At 43.1% G+C, this 19,147-nt stretch overlaps 1 protein-coding gene across 1 annotated transcript in view; it reads left to right on the forward strand.

The window, feature by feature from the left end:
* The window catches only part of LOC143766275 (oocyte zinc finger protein XlCOF8.4-like), a 35,937-nt gene extending 23,041 nt beyond the window's left edge, over positions 1-12,896 (forward strand). Inside the window, exon 7 of the mRNA XM_077253821.1 lies at positions 12,010-12,896. Coding sequence (XP_077109936.1) covers positions 12,010-12,764 — 755 coding nt within the window. The 3' untranslated portion in view covers positions 12,765-12,896. The remainder of the gene's footprint in view (positions 1-12,009) is intronic.
* The last annotated feature ends 6,251 nt before the right edge of the window (positions 12,897-19,147 follow it).

The raw sequence follows: 19,147 nt of genomic DNA on the forward strand, positions 1-19,147 counted from the left end.
CCTTTATACTCTAGTCACCCCCACCGGGTCTCCCCTCTCCCCCTGGTCCATCTCTCTGTCACATCATACTCACCTGCTCCCGGCGCGGTTCCTGCTTCTCCAATCTTCTCCGGACGCCGGCAGTTCTTCCTGTGTTCACCGGTCACATGGTACCGCTCATTAAAGTAATGAATGTGGACACGACTACACTCCCATAGGGGTGGATCGCATATTCATTACTTTAAAGAGCGGTACCAGTGACCACTGAACACAGGAACAAGCTGCCGGCGCCCGAGAGACCATTGCATCAGAGAAGCAGGGATGTGCAGACCACGCCAGGAAGGCGAGTATGACCGGGAGGGTGAGCATTGCAATAAGACGAAGATGCGGAAGACGGAGCGGCGGTGGAACGGGGACAGGTGAATATCGCAAGTGCCGGTGTCCCCGCCTGCTCAGGACAAGAGGTGAGTATGTCATTTTTGTTTTAAATCGCAGCAGTAGCATATGGGGCAAATGTTTCTGTGGAGCATCTTATGGGGCCATAATCAACCTTTGTGCAGGATTATATGGGGCAAATGTTACTATGGAGCATCTTATGGGGCCATAATCATCCTTTATGTAGCATTATATGGGGCAAATGCTTCTATGGAACATCTTATGGGGCCATAATCAACCTTTATGCAGCATTATATTGGGCATATTTTTGTATGGAGCATCTTATGGGGCCCATCATGAACTTTATGGAACATTATAGGGTGTATTTTGTATGGAGCATCTTATTGGGCTCCTGATTCAAAATGGATATTCAAAAACACTTAACCTACTGATGTCTCAATTAATTTTACTTTTATTGGTATCTATTTTTATTTTTGAAATTTACCAGTAGCTGCTGCATTTCCCACCCTAGGCTTATACTCGAGTCATTAAGTTATCCCAGTTTTTTGTGGCAAAATTAGGGATCTCGGCTTATAGTCGGGTCGGCTTATACTCGAGTATATACGGTAGTTGGTGACGAAAAGGAGAAAAATAAGTTCTTGATTAAGAAATATACATGACCTGGCTGCAGATGGCGCCACGACACGTTTCGCATTAGCTTCTTCTTTATGGGGGGTCAGTGATGTTAAATGGTGGTTTGTCCGGCTTTTTATACCATGTGTGGTCGGTGTTGGTAGCGGTTGGAAGCAGCGCTTCCACAGACAGACCGGAGGTGACGTAGCCACAATTCAGCATCTCTCGCAGACTTTTCACTCCCCGTCTGACGCATTAGGCTGGGGGGGCGGAGTCGGCATGCAAAGTGGACGCGTCTCCATGGAAACACTCACCGGCAGTCTGTGGAAAGGAAAGATTATTTGCATGTATAGATGGATCGTGTTTTACTAATGGTAGTGTAGTTAGAGAGGGCTACAGGGTTCAGTAAAGGTACCGTCACACTCAGCGACGCTGCAGCGATATAGACATATGAGCCGATCGCTGCAGTGTCGCTGTTTAGGTCGCTGTAGAGACGTCAAACACAGCAGCTCCAGAACGATGCAGGAGCGATCCTGTGACGTAGCGGCGACTCACTTCTCGTTCTCGCTGGTTGTTAGCTCCATGTAAAACATTGCTGGCGTCGTTGCTTTTGATGTCAAACATGACGATACACGCCGATCTGACGACCAAATAAAGTTCTGGACTTCTAGCTCCGACCAGCGATGGCACAGCGGGATCCTGATCGCTGCTGCATGTCAAACACAACGAGATCGCTATCCAGGACGCTGCAACGTCACGGATCGTTGTCGTTCTTGTTGCAAAGTTGCTGAGTGTGACGGTATCTTTAGGCTATGTGCACACGTTGCAGATTATTTGCGTTTTTTTAGCGTTTTTGCGCTATAAAAACGCTATAAAACCGCAAATAATCTGCATACATTAAGCATCCCATCATTTTAAATGAATTCCGCAATTTCTGTGCACATGTCGTGTATTTTTCCGCGATAAAAACACATCGCGGAAAAATAATGAACATGTTCATTAATTTTGCGGATTTTTCGCGGATTTCCCACTGTCTAATGCATTGGGAAATGTCCGGAAAAATCCGCGCAAAAAGCGCGCTAATTCCGCGCAAAAACCGCATGCAGATTTCTAGCGGATTTCTGGCAGAAATGTCCGGATTTTCTCAGGATTTTTCTGCAAGAAATCCTGAACGTGTGCACATAGCCTAAGGGTACCGTCTCACTGTACGATTTACCAACGATCACGACCTGCGATACGACCTGGCCGTGATCGTTGGTAAGTCGTTGTGTGGTCGCTGGGGAGCTGTCACACAGACCGCTCTTCAGCGACCAACGATGCCGAGGTTCGCTGGTAACCAGGGTAAACATCGGGTTACTAAGTACAGTGAGAGCAGAGTGCAGCGGTGACGTCACCGCTGTGATCTGCTCTCACTTTCCGGCCGGCAGACAGTCAGAGCGGGAAGCAGACGGCAAGGGACCTGACGGACATCAGATGGTGAGTATGTACGTTTTTTTTTTTTTACTTTTACGCTGGTAACCACGGTAAACATCGGGTTACTAAGCGCGGCCCTGCGCTTAGTAACCCGATGTTTACCCTGGTTACAAGCGAACGCATCGCTGGATCGCTGTCACACACAACGATCCAGCGATGACAGCGGGAGATCCAGCGACGAAAGAAAGTTTCAAACGATCTGCTACGACGTACGATTCTCAGCAGGGTCCCTGATCGCTGCTGCGTGTCAGACACTGCGAGATCGTAACTATATCGCTAGAACGTCACGAATCGTGCCGTCGTAGCGATGAAAATGCCACTGTGTGACGGTACCCTTAGAGTTTGCTGACTAGATTCTATCATGAAATTTAACACCACCTATTGTTCATGGATATTAAAGGGACACTGTCACCTGAATTTGGAGGGAACAATTTTCAGTCATAGGGGCGGGGTTTTTGGGTGTTTGATTCACCCTTTTCTTACCCGCCGGCTGCATGCTGGCTGCAATATTGGATTGAAGTTCATTCTCTGTCCTCCATAGTACACGCCTGCGCAAGGCAAGATTGCCTTGTGCAGGCATGTACTACGGAGGACAGAGAATGAACTTCAATCCAATATTGCAGCCAGCGGGTAAGGAAAGGGTGAATCAAACACCCAAAAACCCCGCCCCTATGACTGAAAATTGTTCCCTCCAAATTCAGGTGACAGTGTCCCTTTAAGGAAATCTGGCTATAGGGGATGGAGGAATAAACCTGTAAGAAAGTAAAATTGGCTAGGAACTTAATAAATGAGACTTGTAATAAAGTGCACCACTGTCTATTGATACAAAATAATCGATATATATAAGTACATAGCAATGATTGTTAAATATGTGTAATTGCATAATTAGGTGTCACCATATAGCTAAATATAAAAACTAAAATGTGTAACTACCTAAGTATATATTACCAAGTGAGGTGCATGGATGAAATAAAAGGAATCAGATGGTGATGACCATATTTAAATAAAATATATAAATATGAGTACAAATATAAAGTAGTGTGATACTTAAAATTAAGTTAATTTGTGAGTAGTGAGTAAAACACAAATGTTAAACTAGTATATGAAAAAAGTAAAAAGTAAAAAATTATTTGTGGGGAGCAAATAGATTCAAAAGTGAGTGCGAGCCAAATTAGTGTAAAATAGTAAAACCTACACAAACATGGAAGCCAATGCCACAAATAAGAATAAAGTTTAAACAAATTCTTTATTAAACAATAACATTTCACACAAAAACGGAGACACAAATGCACAAAATAGTGCCGCCATATACAGGGTAATATGGTTAGCAAAGTATGTATACAAAAATCCATATACTAGTAACAATCCAAAAAAAAGACGCAAAAAAACCCAATCCAGATTCAAATAACAAGAATAGGGCTAACTATGTAGATGCCCTGGATATATCAACCAAAATGTAACGCTAAATATGTACCCATATAAGGATAATATACAGGATGAAATGCTTAATGCATATATAGCCACATAGAAATAGTATATAAAGTGTAGTACTTAATATATGCCACATAAGGATAGTATACAAAGTGCAGTGCTTAATATATATACATAGCCACATAGGGATAGTATACAAAGTGCAGTGCTTAATGCATATATAGCCACATAAAAATAATACACAAAATGCAATACTTAGTGTATATATAGCCACATAGGGATGGTATAAAAAGTGCAGTGCTTAATATATATATATATAACTAGCCACATGGGAATAGTATACAAAGTGCTTAGTGCCATACAAGTAGTTGCAATAATGCAGATAAGTAGTAAATCCCAGACTATTATAGTCATATCGCTACTGCCATAGCCATACTATTAAAAGCTATCATGGGTAAAAGACAATCCATAGCAAGTGCTCCATGAATATGCGCCTACATGTAATCTATAATAAGAAAAGTTGGATACATAACCTGTATATGCGGTACCTCACCCAACGCGCGTTTCGCGTTTAGCTTCTTCTTACGCGAAACGCGCGTCGGGTGAGGTACCGCATATACAGGTTATGTATCCAACTTTTCTTATTATAGATTACATGTAGGCGCATATTCATTTGTTTAAACTTTATTCTTATTTGTGGCATTGGCTTCCATGTTTGTGTAGGTTTTTCTTGAGTTCTAGGAAGTGCCATATTGTGTAGCCTGTTTTCTTATATGATATTAGTGTAAAATAGTGTCTGTAAATAATTACCTCCAATGTATATAGTGCAAAGACCATGATAATAAGTGAAATATAGCCATCGTGGTGGAAGTGAAGAAAGTTTTTGTAAAAAATTATTTTAAAAAAATGTATGTAATAAGTGTTTTTAATAAAGATGTATGTACTTTTTTAATTTACTTGGTATCTGCTTCCGGTATGTTTATAGTCTTGTACATCCAAGTTGATCAAAGATGCATTTAAGATAATTTATACACTATACTCTTTTCTCTGTATTATATTAAAGATATATCAAGTAGAAAAAAAAGACAAACGAGAAACGTACTACAACATTGGTGAATATCGCTACCTATACTGTCCTCATACACGTTAATAGGGTGTGCAATAAGACCTGTAATAACCCCCTGTCTTCTTTAAGAAAAAGAGGCTGTAAAATTGTAACCTTCTTTTATTGCTTGTAGATGAGACAGGAAAGGGTGGAACTATAAGATGCAATAACAGGAGCATTTCAGAATATATAACTGCACAGTGCATAAAATACACATAGTCTGCAATACACAGTAATATGAGGTAATACACAGGTAACATGAGGTAATACAAACTGATGATTACCTACTTAGTACAGCAAAAGTATTGATAAACACAGGACTGTAACACATAGATAGTGCTTACCAACTATGCTTAGAGCAGGCTGTTCAAGGAGCATGAAGAAAAACGAGTGGTGTGTTTTTCTCCCCTGAAGCAATGGCTGATGTTACCTTTACAGTGTCATAATAAGACCACAGTGCAACTGGAACAATCCCACAATACCCTAGGAACTTCCCATAATACATTGCAAATTAAACTAGAATGCAAACATTGAACCGCCAGCAGATGGTGCAGTTACCTTACAATATAAAATATAGGAAGGATTAATACACACACAAAATACAATGTCTGTAATAACTGAGACATAAAAAAATGACTAAACTTTAGACAGCAATTATATTGCTGGACAGAACACTCCCCGCTTGACGTCAGCCGACGTCACTATTGTGTTTATTGGACGAGAACAGCAGAACGAGTTCCTTTACTCGCCTGAGGAACAATTTGGTCCCGCCTTGTATCCCTATTTTTACTTTGAACTTTTGTACGATTCCATCCTTACTCGGGAATGTCTGCGTAATGAGACCTAATGGCCATTCATTTCTCTGAGACTGATAGTCTTTCATTAGCACTATATCGCCAGGCTGGAGGTTAGTCTTACTGGTTTGCCACTTTCTCCTCTGTTGCAAAGTATGCAGATACTGTTTTTCCACTTATCCCAAAAGACATTGGAGAGACTCTGTACTTGTCTCCATCGACTCCTGTAACGGTCCTTAACATTAAATTCTCCAGGTGGAGAGCAATTAGGTTCAGCCTTCTGCGTAAGCAGCAGGGCTGAGTTGAGAACAGTTGGGTCATCAGGATCATTGGAAATTGGAGTCAATGGTCTGGCATTTATGATGGCTGACACTTCAACCATGAATGTTGTCAAGCTTTTGTGCGTCAGTCTTACAGATCCTTCTTGTAAGAAGATTGAATCGAGGATTCTGCTTGCAACAGCTATCATCCTCTCCCGTTCCATGTGTGAAGAATGTGGTGGGTTGAAAGACCAAGTACACGCTTGCACACTTAGGTATTTTTTTCCATCACCCATGACTGCACAACGAGAGAGGGGATCCTCTCTTCAAGGACAGGAAACCATCAAGATAAAAAGGGCGGCACCTCTCTCCGCATCAGTTGGTTTCCTGTCCTTGACAGGGAATCCTCAAGATGAAAATCTTAAAAAAATGAAGAGGATGCCCATGCCTGGGGCGGGTGGTATTGGGGAAGCCGGGCTGCTGCATCTTTTGCCAGGTATCGGTAGGGTAGTTGCCTAGGAGGCCATGTCTCGCCATGCCCTCCTTGAGCGAAGCATGGCCACAGCCCGTGAGGCAATGCCCGGGTGAAGAAAGGCAATTGAATTTGGTGGCCATGCAGCCCTTGAGGCACATCGGTGCCTGGTTGAAGTAAGCTCAACAGAGGCCATGTTTTGCCGTGTCCTACCTGTTGAACGTGATGGCTGTGCAGCCCGTGAGACACATTCTTGCTCGGGTAGAATAGAGTCCTTGGTGGAGGCCATGATTTACCGTGCCCTCCCTGTTAAATGCAGTGTCCACTCAGCCCGCGAGGCAATGCCCGGGTGAAAAGGAGCCCGCAAGGTGCAGGATGCCAGAGGGAAATAACATAAGTGGCACTGTGTGGTACCCTCCCTGACAGTGTGTCCCCTCACTGATGTACCTGGAGTATGGTAATATTGGCTCCCTCCTGCAGAACTCTGGTCCTGGAGAGGGCGGCTGCGGAGTGTCATGGCGGCGACACGTGGAGGAGGTAAGGGACGCCAGATCTGTCTCCTGCACAGACAGTAAGTAAAGTGCCGGCCGTGAGCTATTACAGCCAGGGGCCAAGGCTGGGAGCGTGTAGCGGAAGTGTCCCCGGCGCGCACCGGAAGTAGAATGCCGGGAGCGTGCGGGGTCAAGAGCAACATGGCGGCCGCATGGGGGTTTGTTAACCAGATCTGCGAGCGCATACTCAGCGCAGATAACGCGGGTGCGCTGGGTCAGAGCTGCAGAGGAGCATGCAGCAGGAGCCATCAGGGAGGAGAGCGCGCGCACAGCTGGGCAACGAGCAGAAGGGGAAACAGGTGGTGCAATCAAGGCACAGAAAAAAAAGGGACACACACTGGGATATAACAAGCAGGTGTATGAAAAAAAAAAAAAAGGTGGTGGCACCCTTGTCAAGATAATGTGTCCTCAAAGTATTTAAAGGAGCAGCAGGCAAGCAGGCGGTGTCAGCCATGGAAGCCTTGTCGCCTGATCACTTGCAGCCTAACCAGCAGCAGGAGCTATATATATATATATATATATATATATATATATATATATATATATATATATATATATATAATTAATACACACCAAAATGACATTGTCTGAAATAACGGAGACATAAATATGACTAAACTTTAGACAGCAATCATATTGCTGGACAGAATACTACCTAAGAAGGATATATAAATTCTATTAGATTGGAAGGGGGAAGAGAAGAAGATGATCATACAAGGAGATAAGACAAACAAAGTGAGGACAGGGTGGAGAGGAGTAAGGTGGAGTGATGGAAATATTTAGTCCATATTTTCCCTATTTGGAAGGATAAATAGTGGGAATCAAACAAGTGTCTAGGAGGGGTGACCAAATCAATTATTTCCCAGTATTGTGAAGTCTTTTCTCTCAGGAAAATAAGGAAAATAATTCGGGTGAGTTCCTAAAGAGAATCCAGGGTTGCCACAACAGAACAAACTTCGTTGTCTCCCGCTACTACTGCTGATAGATCTTCCATATGACAAATATACTAAATTTCGTCCTGCCATTCTGACAGATGGAGTGACTGATGTCCGTCAGTGTCTGTGTATTATTGTATGTGCTGCCGCCAAGCAGAATCTCAAGACTACTTTTCTATGTACCTAGAGGGCCTGGGAGCATATATAAGAGGGCAATCCTGGGGGAGGGAGTGTTTCTTGTGCAACATCATATAATGTTGTTTTTAAACCAGGTATCAGTACTTTTGGCAGTGTGGACAGGTGCCAAGTCCTTTTGGAGAATGAAATTTCCATCTCCAAAAAGCTTGTCGGCAGAGGGAAGCATGAAGTGGCTTTGGTCTTGATAAAACACAGTGGACCTACACCAGCAGATGACATGGCTCCCCAAACCATCACTGATTGTGGAAACTTCATACTAGACCTCAAGCAGCTTGGATTGTGTGCCTCTCCACTCTTCCTCCAGATTCTGGTACCTTGATTTTCCAAATGGAATGCAAAATTTAATTTCATCTGAAAACAACGCCTTGGACAACTGAGCAACAGCCCAGTTCTTTTTCTCCTTGGCCCAGGTAAGATGCTTCTGGCGTGGTCTATTGGTCATGAGTGGCTTGACACAAGGAATGCAACACTTGTAGATCATGTACTGGCTACGTCTGTGTTTGGTGGCTCTTGAAGCAATGACTCCAGCAGCAGTCCACCCCGTGTGAATCTCTCCCAAATTTTTCAATGGCCTTTTCTTAACAAGCTTTTCAAGGCTGCAGTTATCCTGGTTTCTTGTGCACCTTTTCTACCACACTTTTTTTCCTTCCACTCAACTTTCCATTATACTTGGATACAGCACTCTGAACAGCCAGCTTCTTTAGCAATGATCTTTTCAGGCTTACCCTCCTTGTGGAGTGTGTCAATGACTGCCTTCTGGACATCTGTCAAGTCAGCAGTCTTCCCCATGATTGTGGAGCCTACTGAAACAGACTAAGGGTATGTTTCAATGGTCAGTAAACGCTGCAGATTGGATGCTGCGTACAGCCGCAGCGGCCGGACATTGCAGCCTCCGGTGTCCCTGCTTATACGCACATGCGGCACGTCTTTCTAGATTGCAGCATGTCATTTTATCTTGCGGAGTAGCTCAGTCTAAGCAAGATAAATATCACAGTCCAATGTATAGGATGCTGTGATTCCGCATGGTTCAATGAACACATGCAGAATCACCGCGCGTACAAAAGCCAGCAGCGCTTTGGATGGAGCGAACATGTGCTGCATCCAAAGTGCTGCCAATACTGACCGTGGAAACATACCCCGAAGGACCTTAAGAAGCCTTTGCTTGTGTTTTTTGTTAATTATCCTAATTTACTGAGATAATGACTTTTGGGTTTTCATTGGCTGTAAGCCATAATCATCAACATTAACAGAAATAAACACTTGAAATAGATCACTCTGTTTGTAATGACTCTGTAATATATGAGTTTCACTTTTTTGTTGAAGAACTGAAGTAAATTAACTTTTTGATGATATTCAAATTTAGTGAGAAACACTTGTAATAATGCTCACAATCACAAAATGAAGCTAGTTGTCTAAACGAAGAGTTGTCAGAGTGACTAATCTGCCATGTATGTGGTTAGATTGTGAGACCACATGCATCATGCAGCATCCCCACCAGTGCTGCCATGGACTCTATTAATGCAGCTGGTATGAAGTGAAGTGCAAGATCATGCCAACTCCATTATAGCATAATCATGTGACAGTTTAGCAAATATATTGTACGTACAAATAGAATTTTTCTAGATCAGCTTTATATTTGTTTTGCCCCATTTTTTATTGGAATCCTTCTTTGTATTTTTTATCAGCTTAAGTACTTTGGGCAAAGAAGCGTAGCTCATCTTGATGCAGAAATGGCCAAACATTTCTGTATGGAATATACAATACATTTAATGTAACTTAAGCTGGATGATTAATATTATATCCCAAAGACCAGATGCTGGCTGTCGTAATAGGATAATGACACTGCTTTAAGTTAATTTTCAGGTGTACCAGCTCTCCCATATAGAAGCAAAAAGAGGAGAGAAGCCTGCACTGCTGAAGGTCAAAACGCAATATCTAAAGTGCACATGCACATAATAAATTCTGACTGTATTTCAAATATGAGATATTTAGCAAATAATTGATCAATTCTTTGAGCTACCCCGCCACTTCACGGCAATCTCATAATGGGGCAGTCCTAGCTCTACGTTATTTATTTACATTGTGCCATTACGGCCTCCTAAATGTATAGAGAGTGAGAAAAAAAAAAAAAATGGACAAACCACATTACATAACATTTCATGACAAACTGTACCTGGAGCATTGACAGAATCACTCCCTTAGTGCCAGGAAGGCGAGCGCGGATAGAGGCCGATCAGGTCCTGTGCGGACATATCATTGCCGTGAAGTGGCGGGGTAGCTCAAAGAATTGATCAATTATTTGCTAAATATCTCATATTTGAAATACAGTCAGAATTTATTATGTGCATGTGCACTTTAGATATTGCGTTTTGACCTTCAGCAGTGCTGGCTTCTCTTCTTTTTTTGCTTCTGTATTGGTATGTGTCTGACCACCACTGTTGCCGCGCACGCTGGGTCATATGCGCCATTCTGTCTTGGTTCACTATGATTGATAGGCTGCTGTGCACACACACACAGCAGCCCTGCCCTGCCTCAGGCTCTAGTTAATTAGGCAGCTGTGCCTCAGCCAGTTTCATCCTTTAACTTTGGTGTTGGTTTGGCAGTGTGGAGGCCAGATCTGATATGTCCGCACAGGACCTGATCGGCCTCTATCCGCACTCGCCTTCCTGGCACTAAGGGAGTGATTCTGTCAATGCTCCAGGTACAGTTTGTCATGTTATGTTATGTAATGTGGTCTGTCCTTTTTTTTTTTTTTCTCACTCTCTATACATTTAGGAGGCCGTAATGGCACAATGTAAATAAAAAACGTAGAGTTAGGACTGCCCCATTATGAGATTGCCGTGAAGTGGCGGGGTAGCGCAAACAATTGATCAATTATTTGCTAAATATCTCATATTTGAAATACAGTCAGAATTTATTATGTGCATGTGCACTTTAGATATTGCGTTTTGACCTTCAGCGGTGCTGGCTTCTCTTCTTTTTTTAGCTCTCCCATATGGCTTAAAAGTAGTGATGAGCGAGTGTACTCGTTGCTCGGGTTTTCCTCCGAGTATTTGTCATTGCTCGGATTTATAGTTTTCATTGCCTCAGTTGCATGATTTACTTCTTCCAGATAAGCTGAATACATGTGGGAATTCCCTAACAAACAGGCATTCCTCACATGTATTCAGCTTATCTGGAAGCCATAAATCATGCAACTGAGGCGAAGAAAACTATATCTCCAAGCAATAACAAATACTCGGAGGTCACCCGAGCGTGCTCGGGAAATCCCGAACAACGAGTACACTTGCACATCACTACTTAAAAGCCAATATTTCACTTGTCCTCCTTTAATTTTTAATTAACTAATTTCTCTTTGCTTATTATTTTTGCTATTGAAAATACATACAAAAATGCATGTACTACTCCAACCTTACACCTCCTCTAACGTCGTGGCTTCAGTGTACACGTCCATTTTGCTCCTCCACTTTGCCATCTGTGCTATAGTTCATGTAGATGTCAGGGAGTGTATGACACAGACACCACCTAGTAGCACTGACTTACAGGCCTCTTTATGATTCTCCACTGAACATTACATTACAAAATTTGGTGACAATCACAGTGAAACATAAAGCTATAAAAGAAAAAGCTAGCATTAGATGAGAAGTTAATTGTACAACTTTTTCGCTTAGAATCATAATCTACTAGTCCTTGCATTGAAGTATACAGTTTGTTTCCCTGTCTTCATCAGCTAGTAATTGAATTTAAATCCAATTTGTTTCTAAAGGCAGCATTTCTAAAAAAATATTTGTTTTTCTTGGCAGATGACTGTGCGTCAGAGGGACATTTGACATATACTGATTTTGAAGCATCGGATTATGGTATCATAATTCCAGATATATCGCCAGCACTTCACATCAAAAATCTGTCATCTATTCCTTATCAAAAGGTTTCATCTTCTGAGTCATTACAGACCGTTAAGGAAAATTATAATAACAAAAGGGATTCTGAACATCAAACAGCTCATACAGGGGAGAAACCATTTTTATGTTCAGAATGTGGGAAATGTTTTACCAGGAAGACAAATCTTACTATACATCAGAGAGTTCACACAAGGGAGAATCTCCTTTCATGTCCAGAATGTGGGAAATGTTTTACATGCAAAGGACATCTCGATAAACATAAAAACAGTCACACACGGGAGAAGCCATTTTCATGTTCAGAATGTGGGAAATGTTTTACTAACAAAGCAAATCTGACTATACATCAGAGATGTCACACAGGGGAGAAGCCATTTTCATGTTCAGAATGTGGGAATTGTTTTACTAACAAAGCAAATCTGACTATACATCTGAGTAGTCACACAGGGGAGAAGCCATTTTCATGTTCAGAATGTGGGAAATGTTTTACTAACAAAGCAAATCTGACTATACATCAGAGATGTCACACAGGGGAGAAGCCATTTTCATGTTCAGAATGTGGGAATTGTTTTACTAACAAAGCAAATCTGACTATACATCAGAGATGTCACACAGGGGAGAAGCCATTTTCATGTTCAGAATGGGAAATGTTTTACTAACAAAGCAAATCTGACTATACATCAGAGATGTCACACAGGGGAGAAGCCATTTTCATGTTCAGAATGTGGGAATTGTTTTACTTACAAACGAGATCTCATTAAACATACAGTGGGGCAAAAAAGTATTTAGTCAGTCAGCAATAGTGCAAGTTCCACCACTTAAAAAGATGAGAGGCGTCTGTAATTTACATCATAGGTAGACCTCAACTATGGGAGACAAACTGAGACAAAAAAATCCAGAAAATCACATTGTCTGTTTTTTTATCATTTTATTTGCATATTATGGTGGAAAATAAGTATTTGGTCAGAAACAAAATTTCATCTCAATACTTTGTAAAATATCCTTTGTTGGCAATGACAGAGGTCAAACGTTTTCTGTAAGTCTTCACAAGGTTGCCACACACTCTTGTTGGTATGTTGGCCCATTCCTCCATGCAGATCTCCTCTAGAGCAGTGATGTTTTTGGCTTTTCGCTTGGCAACACGGACTTTCAACTCCCTCCAAAGGTTTTCTATAGGGTTGAGATCTGGAGACTGGCTAGGCCACTCCAGGACCTTGAAATGCTTCTTACGAAGCCACTCCTTCGTTGCCCTGGCGGTGTGCTTTGGATCATTGTCATGTTGAAAGACCCAGCCACGTTTGATCTTCAGTGCCCTTGCTGATGGAAGGAGGTTTGCACTCAAAATCTCACGATACATGGCCCCATTCATTCTTTCATGTACCCGGATCAGTCGTCCTGGCCCCTTTGCAGAGAAACAGCCCCAAAGCATGATGTTTCCATCACCATGCTTTACAGTAGGTATGGTGTTTGATGGATGCAACTCAGTATTCTTTTTCCTCCAAACACGACAAGTTGTGTTTCTACCAAACAGTTCCAGTTTGGTTTCATCAGACCATAGGACATTCTCCCAAAACTCCTCTGGATCATCCAAATGCTCTCTAGCAAACTTCAGACGGGCCCGGACATGTACTGGCTTAAGCAGTGGGACACGTCTGGCACAGCAGGATCTGAGTCCATGGTGGCGTGTTACTTATGGTAGGCCTTGTTACATTGGTCCCAGCTCTCTGCAGTTCATTCACTAGGTCCCCCCGCGTGGTTCTGGGATTTTTGCTCACCGTTCTTGTGATCATTCTGACCCCACGGGGTGGGATTTTGCGTGGAGCCCCAGATCGAGGGAGATTATCAGTGGTCTTGAATGTCTTCCATTTTCTAATTATTGCTCCCACTGTTGACTTCTTCACTCCAAGCTGGTTGGCTATTGCAGATTCAGTCTTCCCAGCCTGGTGCAGGGCTACAATTTTGTTTCTGGTGTCCTTTGACAGCTCTTTGACTCCAAACTCCACTATGGTGAAGACCAGACTGTTTGAGGGTGTGCACAGGTGTCTTTTTATACTGATAACAAGTTTAAACAGGTGCCATTACTACAGGTAATGAGTGGAGGAAAGAGGAGACTCTTAAAGAAGAAGTTACAGGTCTGTGAGAGCCAGAAATCTTGATTGTTTGTTTCTGACCAAATACTTATTTTCCACCATAATATGCAAATAAAATGATAAAAAAACAGACAATGTGATTTTCTGGATTTTTTTGTCACAGTTTGTCTCCCATAGTTGAGGTCTACCTATGATGTAAATTACAGACGCCTCTCATCTTTTTAAGTGGTGGAACTTGCACTATTGCTGACTGACTAAATACTTTTTTGCCCCACTGTGAAAGCACTCACACAGGGGAGAAGCCATTTTCATGTCCAGAATGTGGGAAATATTTTACCAACAGAACAAGTCTTATTGCACATCAGAAAATTCACACATAGGATTTTCTTGTTCAGAATGTGGGAAATGTTTTAACAAGAAATCAAATCTGGTTGTACATCAAAGATGTCACACAGGGGAGAAAACATTTTCATGTCCAGACTGTAGGAAATGTTTTACTTGCAAAGGAGATCTCATTATACATAGAAGAACTCACACAGGGGAGAAGACATTTGGACATTGAGAATATGGAAATGTTTAACAAAGAAATTATATTTTGTTAAACATCACAGACAAATTACACAGGGAAATAGCCATTTCTTATTTTATAAAATTATTTTATTAATGAATTAAATAAGTAAAGTTACAGTAAAAGTTAAACTACAAGTCTAAAAGGGAAAGCAATTTAGAACATTAAATGATGATTAGGAAATGTACTGTATGCAGTGACCAATAACCATCAGCAAGTAGAATGGATATAACAATCCTAAATATTTCACCATGTATACAGAATACTTTACTGTCATGTGATCACTATAGCTGCATCTTAAAGGAGTTGACCAGCACTTCTCTGGTATTCATGATCGGGACAGTTGCTGAGGCAAGCGTCAGACACCAAACATGTCACATCTAATGATTATGGTGTCTCATTAATCAGATGAGACCAAGTAGGGACTGGATGATCCCCTCTTTAACTGTCCTAATCAAGTTCAACAGCATCTACCCACACGTGATACCAGATCACATGAAAAAGAGAGGCGTCGAACCACCTCTTTACAACTTGTAACCAAAGGTTAATGCACATCTGCCCTAAAATACTAACATCCATCTGTTTGTATTTATATCTTTATTGTTTATATGGTAAGATATTGCCTTAGAACCTGTATAGTTGAGGGACAGCTGGTATGCAGTTTGTATAGAAATATTAAAGGAATAATTACATTATGTATTTCAGGTTTGTTAAATGTTTTTTCATTTTTTAAATGATCCTTTTATAGGGGACTAATATAATTATCCAGCTTTGCTTGGATTTATAAGGCTTTGGCTGGAGTCACACGAGTGAGGATTCTCTCTTTCGAGAGAATCGGATCAATGATGTAAATGATGCTCGGCTCAAGCAGTCCAATGTTTTACACTCTCTCTTAGACTTGAATGGGTTCTTGTGGTCCGAACCTGCATGAGAAAAAAAACACAGATCTGCTTTGCACCATAGTATAATATTCGTCTATGTGCTATCCTATAAAACATCGGATAGCCCTCAACCGTGTTATACACTTGTGTGAACGAGCCCTTTAACCCCTTAACGACCGCCGATACGCCTTTTAACGGCGGCCGCTAAGGGTACTTAAACCACAGCGCCGTTAATTAACGGCGCTGTGGAAAAAGTGAATAGCGCCTCCCAGGGTCGGATTTTCTCTGGGGTCTCGGTTGCCGAGGGTAGCCGAGACCCCAGAGAACATGATTCGGGGGGTTTTTACCGACCCCCAAGTTGTGATCACCGGTAATTAACCGTTTACCGGCGGTCACAACAAAAAAAACAAAAAACGCGATTTGCCATTTAATTTCTCTGTCCTCCGATGTGATCGCACATCGGAGGACAGAGAAATAGTGTCCCCGATGGCCCCCAATAGCCCCCCAATACTCACCTATCTCCCCCGGTGCTCCTCGTGGCTCCCGATGGGCGCCGCCATCTTTTTTCCGGGAAAAAATGGCGGGCGCATGCGCAGTGCGCCCGGCACCCGGAAGATGTTTGGGGTCTCGGCTGCCGGGGGTAGCCGAGACCCCAAAGAACATGATCGGGGTCGGTTTTTACCGACCCCTGTTTTGCGATCGCTGGTAATTAACTGTTTACCGGCGACCGCAAAAAAAAAAAAAGCGATCTGTAATTCTCTGTGCTCTGATGTGATCGCACATCAGAGGACAGAGAAATAGGGGGATTCGGGGACCCTATCATACTCACCCGGTGTCCCCGGGTCCTCCTGCGTCTCCTCTTGCCGGCCGGCTTCTTCCTCTGCAAAGAAAATGGCGGGCACATGCGCAGTGCGCCCGCCATCTGCTGCCATCTGCCGGCCGGCAGGAGAGACGAGTTGGGGCTAAAATTAAGGTTAGGGCTAGGGTTAGGGCTAGGGTTGGGGCTAAATTTAGGGTTAGGGTTAGGCTACTTTCACACTAGCGTTTTTTGGCTTCCGTCGCAATGCGTCGTTGGAGAAAAAACGCATCCTGCAAAAGTGCTTGCAGGATGCGGTTTTTTCTCCATTGACTTGCATTAGCGACACATTGTGACGGATTGCCACACGTCGCATCCATCGTGCGACGGATGCGTCGTGCTTTGGCGGACCGTCGGCACAAAAAAACGCTACATGTAACTTTTTTTGTGCGACGTGTCCGCCATTTCCGACCATGCATGCGTGTCCGGAACTCCGCCCCCGCCTCCCCGCACCTCACAATGGGGCAGCGGATGCGTTGAAAAAACAGCATCCTCTGCACCCGTTGTGCGGCGCTTACAACGCTAGCGTCGGTACGTCGGCCCGACACACTGCGATGGGCCGAGTACGACGCTAGTGTGAAAGTAGCCTTAGGGTTCTTTCACACTTGCGTCGGTACGGGGCGGTCGCAATGCGTCAGCCCGACGTACCGACGCACGTTGTGAAAATTGTGCACAACGTGGGCAGTGGATGCAGTTTTTCAACGCATCCGCTGCCCAGTCTGTCTTGGGGAGGAGGGGGCAGAGTTACGGCCACGCATGCGCGGAAATGGCGGACGCGACATACAAAAAAAAGGTTACATTGAACTTTTTTTGTGACGACTGTCCGCCAAAACACAACAGATCCAGTGCACGATGGACGCGACGTGTGGCCATCCGTCGGTAATACAAGTCTATGGGCAAAAAAGGCATCCTGTGGGCACATTTGCAGGGTCCGTTTTTTGTCCAAAACGACGGATTGTGACGGATGCCACACGACGCAAGTGTGAAAGTAGGGTTGGGGCTAAAGTTAGGGCTAAGGTTAGGGTTAAATTTAGGGTTAGGATTGGGGCTAAAGTTAGTTAGGGCTAGGGTTGGGGCTAAAATTAGGGTTAGGGTTGGGGCTAAAGTTAGGGATAGAGTTGGGATTAGGGTTAGGGTTTGGATTAGGGTTGGTATTAGGGTTACGGTTGGGATTAGGGTTACGTTTGGGATTAGGGTTACGTTTGGGATTAGGGTTGGGATTAGGGTTAAGGTTAGGGTTGGGATTAGGGTTAGGGGTGTATTGGGATTAGGGTTAGGTTTGAGGTTAGGGTTGAGATTAGGGTTAGGGGTGTGTTGGATTTAGGGTTTTGATTAGGGTTATGGTTAGAGTTGAGATTGGGGCTGTTTTGGGGTTAGGGTTGAGATTAGGGTTAGGGGTGTGTTGGAGTTAGGGTTGGAGTTAGAATTGGGGGGTTTCCCCTGTTTAGGTACATCAGGGGGTCTCCAAACACGACAGACAATTTTGCGCTAAAAAAGTCAAATGGTGCTCCCTCCCTTCTGAGCTCTGCCGTGCGCCCAAACAGTGGTTTACCCCCACATATGGGGCATCAGCGTACTCGGGATAAATTGGACAACAACTTTTGGGGTCCAATTTCTCCTGTTACCCTTGTGAAAATAAAAACTTGGGGGCTAAAAATCTTTTTTGTGGGAAAAAAAATATTTTTTTATTTTCACTACTCTGCATTATAAACTTCTGTGAAGCACTTGAGCATTCAAAGTTCTCACCACATATCTAGATAAGTTCCTTAGGGGGTCTAGTTTCTTAAATTTGGTCACTTGTGGGGGGTTTCTACTGTTTAGGTACATCAGGGGCTCTGCAAACGCAACATAACACCCACAGACAGTTCTATCAAAGCCTGAATTCCAAAATGGCGCTCCTTCTCTTCCAAGCTCTGCCGTGTGCCCAAACAGTGGTTTACCCCCACATATGGGGTACCAGCATACTCAGGACAAATTGGAGAACAAATATTGGTGTCCAATTTCTCTTGTTACCCTTGTGAAAATAAAAATTTGGGGGCTAAAAAATCTTTTTTGTGGGAAAAAAATATATTTTTTATTTTCACTACTCTGCATTATAAACTTCTGTGAAGCACTTGGGCATTCAAAGTTCTCACCACATATCTAGATAAGTTCCATGGGGGGTCTAGTTTCCAAAATGGGGTCACTTTTGGGGGGTTTCTACTGTTTAGGCACATCAGGGGCTCTCCAAACGCGACATGGCATCCGATCTCAATTCCAGTCAATTTTGCATTGAAAAGTCAAATGGCGCTCCTTTGCTTCCGAGCTCAGCCATGCGCCCAAACAGTGGTTTACCCCCACATATGGGGTGTTGGTGTACTCAGGACAAATTGCACAACAACTTTTGTGGTCTAATTTCTCCTGTTACCCTTGTGAAAATAAAAATTTTGGGGCAAAAATATAATTTGCGATTTTTTATTTTCACGGCTCTACGTTCTAAACTTCTGTGAAGCACTTGGGGGTTCAAATTGCTCACCACACATCTAGATAAGTTCCTTAAGGGGTCTAGTTTCCAAAATGGTGTCACTTGTGGGGGGTTTCCACTGTTTAGGCACATTAGGGGCTCTTCAAACGGCGCTCCTTCACTTCCAAGCTCTGCGGTGCGCCC

This window comes from Ranitomeya variabilis, chromosome 4 (genome assembly GCF_051348905.1).
Source record: "Ranitomeya variabilis isolate aRanVar5 chromosome 4, aRanVar5.hap1, whole genome shotgun sequence".
In the NCBI taxonomy this organism is placed as follows: domain Eukaryota; kingdom Metazoa; phylum Chordata; class Amphibia; order Anura; family Dendrobatidae; genus Ranitomeya; species Ranitomeya variabilis.